At 44.6% G+C, this 11,078-nt stretch overlaps 1 protein-coding gene across 2 annotated transcripts in view; it reads right to left on the bottom strand.

The window, feature by feature from the left end:
* Positions 1-11,078, bottom strand: part of tmeff1a (transmembrane protein with EGF-like and two follistatin-like domains 1a) — a 72,970-nt gene that overhangs the window by 34,091 nt on the left and 27,801 nt on the right. For both annotated transcript variants that reach the window (XM_037981992.1, XM_037981991.1), the window contains exons 2-3: positions 2,805-2,914; positions 368-497 (exon numbers count right to left, since the gene is read on the bottom strand). In XM_037981992.1, the coding sequence (XP_037837920.1) occupies positions 368-497; positions 2,805-2,914 (240 nt within the window). The remainder of the gene's footprint in view (positions 1-367; positions 498-2,804; positions 2,915-11,078) is intronic.

The raw sequence follows: 11,078 nt of genomic DNA, 5'->3' as shown, positions 1-11,078 counted from the left end.
GGTTCCACCTGCTGCAAGGTTCTACCTGCTGCAGGTTTGGTCAGTTTATACTTTTATCATTTTAAAACTCCAGAAACAGAAAAAACCTGGACAGAAATAAACATTTCAGCTTTCATTTCTGGAGTCAGCCGTTTCTGTCGCCAACTTTAAACAAATCAAACTGCAGACATGTTTTACCTGCCCAGGAGGAGACTGAAAAGTGTCAGGAAGAGAACTCCAAGCTGGAGTTTATTCAGCTCCAACAGTAAAGAAACACCAGTGTGATGAATTTATTTTTGTGGTTTAAATAATGATGTGATTCCTGCTGCGTCCTGTCGATGAAACTGATAAATGAACTCGGCGGGCTCGGTGTACTTCCTGGACTCACCGCTGGAGCAGGGCCCGTCGTGGGTTCTGGAGATGAGTCTCTGCTGCTTGCAGGAGGCCTGCCGCCTGTAGCACTCGTTCTGGTACGTGTCTCCGTTGGAACCACAAACCGGGTTGTAGTTTTTGTGGCACTGCGAATCAAACACGGTCAAAGTTAAAAACACCAGGAGCAGATGTGAGGCCGGTCAAGATTAAATATTTATAAAGTGATGGATGATGTAAATCCTTTTAATTCGGTGCAACTCGGTTCCTTTGCTGCTGTGAGACTTTAACAAACTGATCAGGTTTATATTAGATGAAGTCTTTGGAGTTTTTTGTTAAAATCTTGTTTCTTGTTGGTGTTTTAGGGTCGCTGTCCTGCTGGATCTGATGAGGGGATCAACACGCCTCATTTAAAGGAAAGGCTCGTTTACAGAACCCGATTACCTGCTGAGGAGAAACCTGCAGTTCTGAGTCACAAAGAGCATCAAGCTGCCTCAGATTCAGGATCATCTGAAGGTACTGATGATGAGCAGAATGGAGCAGCAGCTTTGTGTGACCTGTTAGAGCCGTATTTATTTACAGTAAACCGCGGTTCTGGACAGGCCCGGTTTTATCTGCAGGCCTGATTCAGAACATTTGAAAGTTTCCCTGCAGCACTGATAAGCTCCTTCATTTACAGACTCCCCGCCGTTCGCTTTCACCGTTTCTGCACCGGCTTCTCCCCGACACGGAGCCGGGCAGGAAACTCCGCCTGGTTCTCCACCTTAAACCTGCTGCAGCTCAGTTAAAAGAGCCTTTAAAGCTGCTGTTTTCCTCTTTATTTCTTACAATCTAACTTTTATTTCAGCTGTTCAGATATCCGAACATTCAGCTGATGGCTGCTACGACTTCTGTTCAGTTTTTTAAGACTTTTATTCTAACTTTATCTTCCCCAGAGACACGTGTTCAGATCTCTTCAGTTCCTCCAGAAACTTTGTTCTTGTTGAAATCAGGTTTTTGTTTTAGCTACCATTCTGCTGATTTTAGCTGTAAGCAAGCCTTTAGCTGCTTTTAGCTTCAGCTGAGTCTGAGGTTCTTCTTTCAGCTCTCAGTGAATGTTTTGCTCCTGTTACTTTTTTATATTTCTGTCACAGTTTTGATATTTTTTAGTTTTTGCAGAATCAGTTTCTGGAGATTTTACCACAAAATATTCAGCTTTGAGTCTGATGATGTCACAGGTAAGTTTGTCTCCTTCCACCCAGAGTGTCTCTCTGCTGGAGGACTAGTTTCATCTCAAACCCCCCAGAGGTCAGAGGTCAGAGGTCAGACTGCAAACATCTAAACTCTCATTGACTTCCACCATATCTGAGCTCAGAGTTTCCTCCGTTTAACTCACCTCCTCCATCACATAAACCCTGCAGAACCAGAACTAATTCAACAGGACCTTCTGCTGCTTCCAGTTCAGGACTGGTTGTTTGAGGCTCATCAGACGAGATATAAAATTAAATTAAATACAGAACATGATGATTCAAAACTAAAACGGACAAAAGTCAAACATTAACAAAACTGGATTAAACTTTTGTCCAAAACAAGCAATCAGAAGTCCTTTAACGAGGAAAACTGTCTCTAATGAATCAACAGTTATATATAAATTTATTTCTATCAGTAAGGAGGAAACAAACTGCAGCTGGAAGAACATTTCAGAATATTTGATCAGAAACTCTGATCCATCAGGTTTGACCTTCAGCTCCGTCGGGTTTAAATCCCGACATGAAGCCGCTGATCAGTCAGGAAATGAAACACTTCCTGCTTGTTATCGCCTCTTATTTACACACAAGTCCGACTTTTCTTTGTTTATTTCTGCTGACTGGAAGCTTTTTTTCTGTCACAGAAGCAAACTTTTTAATCATCAGGAAGTAGACGGATCCCCGCCGGCTCTGACAAATTAGTTTTATAAATGAGGAGCAGGGGAGATGTGTTTGGTGTGGAGTCGGCGTGGCCCTGCCGGCAGGGGGGCGGGTGGAGCTTCTTCCAGGCAGTAACAGAACTTTAATGAGCCTCTCTGTCATCACAGGAGAATTATTGGAGCAAAGAGTCGTTGAGTTTTACACAAACATGGAAACAATAAAACTTCAACAAATTCAAGTTTTTCCAAAAAGCCGAGCAGAAAATGTCCCCGAGGAGTGAAGTCAGAGTCACGTCGTTATGTTGCTGAAAATGCAACGACTGAGATCCTCGGGATCAGGAGGAGCCTTTAGACGAGAAACACCGATGCATTTTATTTTCCTCACAGACAGAAGAGATTAAATTCTGCTGAGTCATGTTGTGCAAAAAGGACGAGCGGCACCGTTTCAGTGAATCGTCTGTTTGTAACGTAGACTTCAGCCTTCCCTGCTCTCTGAGGTCTTCCTCCACACAGTGTTAGGAAGGCTTCACAGACAAACACGAAACAAGAAGGCAGAGAAGCTCCTGCTCACCTGGAACTGACAGACACATTTGAGCTGCGCGCCGTCGTCTCTGCAGACGCCTCCGTATCGGCAGGTGGAGTCGTCGCAGACCCTCAGGTCGCTCTTCTTCTCTGACAGATCTGCAGACAGACAGCAGGAGGTTAAACAGAGAGAGACCTCTGAGAAGGGCCTGAATGAAGTTCAGACAGTTTGAAGAGTTCATGGAGACGTTTCTCACAAAGACGATGACGGCTTTTCAGACACAACAAACAGGCAGAGAGACAGATGGACTCAAATCATCACCAACAAGCAAACAGGAAGTCCTCCGCCTGCTGTCAGTCAGAAAATCCACACAGATGTTGTGAAAAGACTGGAAATAAATGAACAATTAGCACTTTCTGGCAAAACGAGGTCAGAAACAGGAGAAGATGTTCCTGCAGCTCCTCTGCTGAACATCACAGATCAGAGGCAGGATGTTAACAGGTGAGCAGGTTCTGTCTGCGAACAGGAGGAACCTGAAGGAATCTGGAGGAACCTGAAGGAACCTGGAGGAACCTGGAGGAACCTGAAGGAACCTGGAGGAACCTGGAGGAACCTGAAGGAACCTGAAGGAACCTGAAGCAGAATTATCCAACATAAAAATGTTTTTTTGTTCCGAACTTTAATTTCAAGATTTGACCAAAACGACGTGTTTTACTTTCAAACCTTTTAATGAATTTTTAGTAAAAATTCTCCAAACTTTTCTGAAAATAAAACTTTTTTCTCTTCAGGTCGTCGTCTGGGAAGTTTATCTTCCTTCTGTTATATAAACCTTTTTTTTTAACTTATTTCAACCTAAAAGCATCAGAATCTGTTTCTAAAACACTTTTAAAACAGAAGAACATTAAAGTTTGTCTGCTTTCGTGTAATTCTGCAGCAAATGAAACAATCCCGACTATAAGATCACATTTCTGTGCATTAATCTCATTTTATGGAGGTTTAAAGATGTTCTGCACGCCCTGAGGTGATTTATGTTTCAGATAAATCACAAAATATTTAAATTCATCACTCCTACTGATAAGTTTAGGCTTTTAATTTGAAGGTTTAAAGACCAGGAAGCATCTTTTTGTTAATAACACCAAAGATAAAGAGTCATTAAAGTGATAATCATCAGTTAATAAAATGTCAGAGTTCCTTTAAGGTCAGAGCAGCTGAAACTCACAGAAGTTTCTCCTGAAACTTGCAGCTGATCCTGAATCAGTTTTGCCCTTTAAAATATTTTACGACTAATCAGTTTGATGAAATGTCATAAAGTGATGATGGTTTTCTTATCTGGGAGGCCTGAGGTGTAACGCACACACACACACACACACACACACACCGCAGGTGGCTGGGGAAACCAACCGTGTCCCGTCTGATAATAACAAGCCTCCACATTTCAGACAAACTGCAGCGAACTGAAATCCTCCACATCTTCAGGGAGATAAAAGTCGCAGATTACAGCTCGTGTGTCGCTGAATTGGCTTTGAAGAAGCGTGTAATGATGAGTAATTACTGACCGGCAGCCACATCTGAGCCGCAGGAAGCTGCAGCTGAGACATTTAACAGCAAAACTAACCTTCAGACTCACAGAAAGAAAAACCCGACGAGCTGCTAAAGAGTCCTTCAGTTAATTATCAAAAACAGATCCTGATAAAATGAGACAGAAAACTCAACAAAACTGGAGGTTATTCTCCCACTTTCTGCATGTTTATCTGTAAATATAAGAGCCGCTTGTGTTAAAATGATATGGTTATAAGAACTAAACTGCTTTTTTATCAATTAACTATGGATCCTAAATAAAGTGCTGAAGTGGTTAAAGTCAGATAATTATCCAGCTCCTCCTGGGGAACCCGAGGCGTTCTCAGTCCAGCAGGTTCTGGCTCTGCCTCGGGGTCTCCTCCCAGAAAACCTCACTGATGATGATGATGATGGAGCTCCTCACCTTCCTCAAGGCTCGGATCTCTCCGGATGTGACCAGTTTCAGAACAACAGCCACGATGGAGCCACCGAAACGTCCTGAAACACATCCGGTGGTTCTCAGCTTCTCAATCTGTGCAGCAGTTTCTCTCAAAATGCTCAAAGTTGCTGAAGGCGTCTGAAGTTTGTCTCAGACGGACCTGAAGTTTCAGAGCTGAAGTTAAAGCATCAGAGGTAAATCTCCGGGTCTAAAGTTTCCTCCAGCAGATGAAATCAGGAACATGAAGTCCAAACGCAGCCCTGAGACTTGCTGCTTGCAAACACTCAGAGTTCAGTGACACAGCAAGAGAAAAATGACAGCTTCTCACAGTTCTGAGTCTGACCCAGTTGGGACCCTCAGACCTGGAGGATCTGGCTCTCATCCTGTGCGCCAACAGAACCACGTCATCGACACGACGCAGAGACGAGACCCTGAGGTTCCCAAACCAGACCCCCTCCTCTGCCTGACGGAGGTCCTGTTCAGCACAAACAGGACCAGAGACCAGGGATCGGCACAGATCTGGGTCTGGTTCTTCAGGGACACTGACCCTGAACTCCTGCAGACGCTGCAGAGTCATAAAGCACCTCTCCATCCACAGAACATGCTCCGAGCAGGAAAACTGAATCAGAGCACCTTCATTCATTGGGTTCTCATGTTGCAGCGTTATTTCTCCCTGTGGTTGTGTGTTTCTGCAGGTTGTTCCTGTCAGATCCTGATTATTTATATTCACCAGTCAGAAGATCAGGGTGTCTCCGGCTGAAAGGACGGCAAAGGTCTGAGAGCTTTTCTGTTTATTGATCTGATTTCTCATCAAATCTCTTGTTTTACTGTTTATTTTTAGCCGGAGCCATGGAAGCAGGACCAGAGGAGCCGGCTCAGCAGTAATGTTCAGGTCTGCAGGCCGTTCATGGCTAATTAAGTCCATGCAGCAGCCACATCCATCAGCTGCCTGCAGGCTGTGGGCGGCTGGATGAAGGTTTTCTCTTTTTTATTACTCAAACAATTTGGGATTATGTTGAACAATTTAAAACGCTACAGCAGCTTGTTTCAGGTCCATGAAGGACAGAGAAGCTGCAGCTGCTGATATGTTCCTCCAGGTTCCTCGAGTGGAACAGGGATTTGAAAAGCACATAATTCCTCTCCGTTTTGGAACGGAGCAGAACTAAAGAAGCTGACGGAGCCGAGGAACATCCACCTCCCAAATCCCCGCAGTGTGGCTCGGTGTTGATCGCCCCCCAGCATCCGGCTCGTTATCTGAGTCCCTCCAGCCTCCAGGAGGAGGACGTCAATACTTCATCTTCTGCCTTCAGCAGCCCTTTGACTCCTCCAGCAAAGAGACACAAGTCACACATTTTCACTTAAATAATGTGACTGAAGCATAAAAAGCTTTTATCGCCTTCCTTCTGTTTGAACCAGGAACAGAAATCTAAAAAGGATGCATGTTGCCCTTCGCCTGCAGAAACAAACCTGCTTTCAGACTTTTCATTTAATAATTAAATGACCTGATGCATCCCTTCATGGCGGCTCTGCAGATTTAATGACTGACACACAATTGATTAATCTACCAACACCTGAGGCACTTTAAGCATCTTAAACATCCAAATATTTAGTTTTAGCAACATTAAAAAAGCCTATAATATCTGAGGATCTTTATAAAAGTGTAGCAGCAAACGTGTCGCCCACCGCCGGCGTGTTTGTTAGTAAAACGTGAAACCTCAGAGATAAATCACTGCATGGACTAAAACAGGTCTCTGTCATTCACAACACGTCCTCTGACATCATGAAAGATATCACAGAATCTGTTATTTTTAAGGTTTAATCAAAAACATCATTTCTCAGTGTAAGACTCTCTGAAAGGCAGCGGGCGATATGCATTCCTCCCAGGAAAGCTGCACCATGCAGACTGGAAACCTGATCTCACGACGAGAAAATAAACTTTAATTCTTCCTGTTAGAAGAACGCCGTCTTCCTTTTCCTCTGACAGAGACACCTTGACACTTTGACATGGAATTAAAATAAAGTCAGATAAAAACGGTCTTCATGCTCCGACACGCGGCAGAGCGAGGTTTTCATTTCAGTGAAATCTTCTCAAGGACTGCTGCGGCGTATTGATCCGGTTTCTAAGAGCCGAGGAGAGGAGCGGCATCGTGACATCACTGATGCATGATGGGACCTTAAATCCGTCACATGTTCCCCTGCAGCTGGGGGGCGTCGCCGGCAGAGTTCATCAGTTTAAATGTTTGTGGATCTTAACGAGTTCTCCAGGATTTCCCTGCAGCTGGGGGGCGTTTAAGGCTTCAGCAACATTTAGTCTCCGAGTCAGAAGGAAATGTTTCAGAGAGAGAGTCCAGCTGCCAGAGGGACCTGAAGGACCTGAGGGACCTGAGAGACCTGAAGGACCTGAGAGACCTGGAAGAGCTGAGAGACCGGAGAGACCTGAAGGACCTGAGAGACCTGGAAGAGCTGAGAGACCGGAGAGACCTGAAGGACCTGAGAGATCTGGAAGAGCTGAGAGACCGGAGAGACCTGAAGGACCTGAGAGATCTGGAAGAGCTGAGAGACCGGAGAGACCTAAAGGACCTGAGAGATCTGGAAGAGCTGAGAGACCTGAGAGACCTGAAGGACCTGAGAGACCTGAGAGACCTGAAGGACCTGAGAGACCTGAGGGACCTGAAGGACCTGAAAGACCTAAGAGACCTGAAGGATCTGAGAGACCTGAGAGACCTGAAGGATCTGAGAGACCTGAAGGACCTGAAGGACCTGAAAGACCTGAGAGACCTGAAGGATCTGAGAGACCTGAAAGACCTGAGAGACCTGAGAGACCTGAAAGACCTGAGAGACCTGGAAGAGCTGAGAGACCTGAGAGACCTGAAGGACCTGAGAGACCTGGAAGAGCTGAGAGACCTGCTCTGAAACCGAGTTTAACGGACTGAGCGACACCGTTCCTGTTTTTGTAGTTTAATATTTAATGTGGTTCAAACTGTTTACATGTGTCAGCTGCTTCCTGTTTGGATCCAGATTCGTCAGGGAATCTTTCCAACAGCAGCAGGAAGTCAGATTTTATTGATTTTATTTATCTGAGTCACACTGAGGCAGAAACTCAACGACATTGTTTAAAAAGAAACGGAGTATTTTTATTTTCCAGGTTCTTTCTGGATCCTGACGCAGAAACCGGAGCAGGAAATAACTCAGCTGCAGGGAAGTTTGTTTCTAACAGGATAATTAAAGATGAAAGATTTTCTGCCCAGTTTAGAGTCAAATAAGACGGACACAGAAGCTCTTCCTGCTCAGGAAGAAAGAAACTCGAGGAACGTTCAGCCTGCAGGAAACAGCTGATCTGTGCAAGGAACCGACCCAAACGACCAAGAACCCTGGTAGAACCACAGAAACTGTTGGTTCTGGAAGAAAACAGACTGAAGCTGTTAAAGGAAGCCAAACTGAGCAGAACACAAGCTGGAAGCTAAAAGCTACGAGTTTAAAGCAGCCTGAGCCAGTTTGCTGAAGCAGATTTCAGAGAAAATTATGTTTTTGAAGGAATCTTGTTTGCAGAAGAAGCAAAGATTGAAAAATAAAAACCCAACTGTGTGCGTGCTGAGTCAGCATATTTAACAGACGGGTTCTTTTAATCAGTGTTGCTGCTTTAAATCATCAGCTGAAGGTCTGCAGTTTCAGCTGATTGCTCTTTAATTCGTTAAAAGTCTGCAGATTATTCCTCACACTTTCAGAGCTCAGACATGATGTGGATGAAAAAGAATCGAGGGGAAATGACACGAGGAAGGAGCTTTTGATAATTTGGGGAACTGAATGCAGCTCTGCTCAAAGCTGAGAAATCAGCCGAAGCTCCTGCTGTTTTTAGAAGCAGCCGTCCACCGGGGACAAACACAAAGAGACACCTCGGTTCCAATTTGATGCAAAACATTTAAATGAAAGCTCGGTGGAACAGAGACTGCCGGTGCAATAGGCAGATAAGAAACACCAAGTTTGTTTTTTGCTTTCAGTGAGCTGCAGAAGCTGCACACATTAGGAAACCAAACCGTTCGTAGCTTAACATTTATGTCCTTTTCTTCCGAAGCAGCTGAAAGACGCTGGTTTGACTTTTAATTTGAGGTGAAATTTCCCTGGTAATCCCTACTTATCCGGTTCACCTCCTGCAGCATCTCTTGGTTTTAAATCCTCCACAGTTGAACTTTACTAAAGATTTCATTAGAATTTTAACACCCCTAAAAATAGCAGGAAAAGGTCAAGTTTCCTGTTGAAGGAAGACTTGGAATCGGGTGCAGGAAGCAGACGAGAGGCAAGAAACTTTATTTCATCTAAAGAAGGCAGCAGAGTCTGGAAGTCCAAACTCTGAAGTAAAAACGCTGTGACCATCAGTCGTCTGCCGCCTTATCGTCTGAAATAAAGATGTCCTCTGATCTGTTAGCTCAGAGTATGTGATGGGGACGACTGTCAGCTACTACCAAACCAAATCTGAACCAAGTATCTGTGGAACCGACGGAATCAGAGACATTTTAGTGTGAGATGATTAGCTGCGTTGGATCTTCATCACATTTAGTCTTCTTCTCTCTGCTGTTCTCTTTCCAGGTGTCTCCACCGCGAGTCCTCCATCTAATTCTGTCCTCTGTCCTCTCTAACTGCATCCATATCTGTCCTCTTTGTCTCCAACATCCTTCTGTCCCTCCTCTGGACATTACCAAACCATCCCTAACTTTATCTCGCAGTCCTCCAACCTGCGCTGGACCTCTGATGTCCTCATTCCTAATCCTGTCCATCCTCGTCCCTCCCAAGGAGAACCTCAGCATCTTCAGCTCTGACACTTCCTGTTCTGTCTCCAAATCGTCCAACACGGCTGGATCTGACCAGGATGATGTCCCAGTCTCAGCCCGGGGTGATTCTGCTTCATAGGATGGTTGAAAGGCCCGAAGAGGCAGGAGACGTCCAGGAGACACATGCTCAGCAGGGCCTCATCCTGGTGCACATTAGGATGCAGCTCCGTGCTCGAACATCACACCAAGCTAGCCTGATGCAACCTGCTTTAGATCGTTTCCCACCTGAAGACCTCTCCAAAGACCATCTGTGTTCTAACATCTGACACAGAGAAAGGAAGCCTCTGAACTGCAGGTGTGCTGATTAGGAACTGAACCAGGTGGAACCAGGAAATAAAGTGAACAGGAAGTCAGGGAACACTGAAAACTAAACCCCAATCAGAGACAGAAAGCACAAACCAGAGCTCGACTTTGACAAAAAGATCAAAGCAAAATGCAAACAGGAAACAACCTCTTCTTCTTCGTCTCTTGTTCGTCTGTCTCTGAGTTCCAGGAGGAACCTGCAGCGATGAGAAGCATCCTCTGAGCTCACAGGCTTCAGGCCGAGGCGTGAAACGTGTCGTTTCTGCAGAGCCGCCATCTGTTCGCTCAGCTTCCCGTCACGTCTGATGAAGCTTTAATCATCCTTTGTCTTTGTGGAAGTTTGTAGGTTTAATTTAGAAATCTAATGAAGCTGCTTATTCTGGGAGCTCTGAGTCAACATTGACTCTACTGGTAACCTGGTTTTTATTCTTTTTTATTCCACTACTTCTGCAGAAAAAGCTTCAGCTCATTCAGGAGATTTATTTGCAAATATTCCATAAAAACATTGTTCTCTTTACATATTTGCTGTTTTTGTTTTCTTATGCCACTTTAAGTTTAGCCAGTCTTTTGATACTTTTAGCTTTTAGCTCATGTTCTTCTTGTTTTAGCTGTAACAACTCCATGTCAGCCTCTTCAGCACATCCACTCAGCTCTCAGCATTCAGACGAGATTTAAGCAGAAAAAGGTTTTTGCTTCAAACCCACAGACAGTCATTCTGTTGATTTAGTTTTTTAAACATGGAAAATATCTTTTCTTTTTTAAAGATATTAAATTGGAGAGTTTTCCAAAATGATTGAGTTCACTTGAGGTGATTGTCAGAAATCCATTTCAAACTTTCAGACTTTAATTTTAAAAAAGAGGCCTCCTTCCAGCCCAACTGATGTTCTCCTCCTGATTCACGGCTCGGGGTATTTTTGTTGTTTCCGTTAATGGAAAAGCTATTTGCAGACATGAAGCTCTCTCAGCTGTAAATCTGGCCTACATTTCATTTGTTCAGTTTCTCCCTGACTTACAGGCCATTATACGAGCTAACACTCTGAGCTGCAGGACGGTGAGAGGTGCAGGATGGTGAGAAGTACAGGACGGTGAGAGGTGCAGGGTGGAGAGGATGGTGAGAGGTGCAGGATGGTGAGAGGAGCAGGATGGTGAGAGGTGCAGGATGGTGAGAGGAGCAGGATGGTGAGAGGAGCAGGATGG

This window comes from Kryptolebias marmoratus, linkage group LG20, assembly GCF_001649575.2.
Source record: "Kryptolebias marmoratus isolate JLee-2015 linkage group LG20, ASM164957v2, whole genome shotgun sequence".
Lineage (NCBI taxonomy): Eukaryota > Metazoa > Chordata > Actinopteri > Cyprinodontiformes > Rivulidae > Kryptolebias > Kryptolebias marmoratus.
This window is presented reverse-complemented; position numbering and strand designations above follow the sequence as displayed.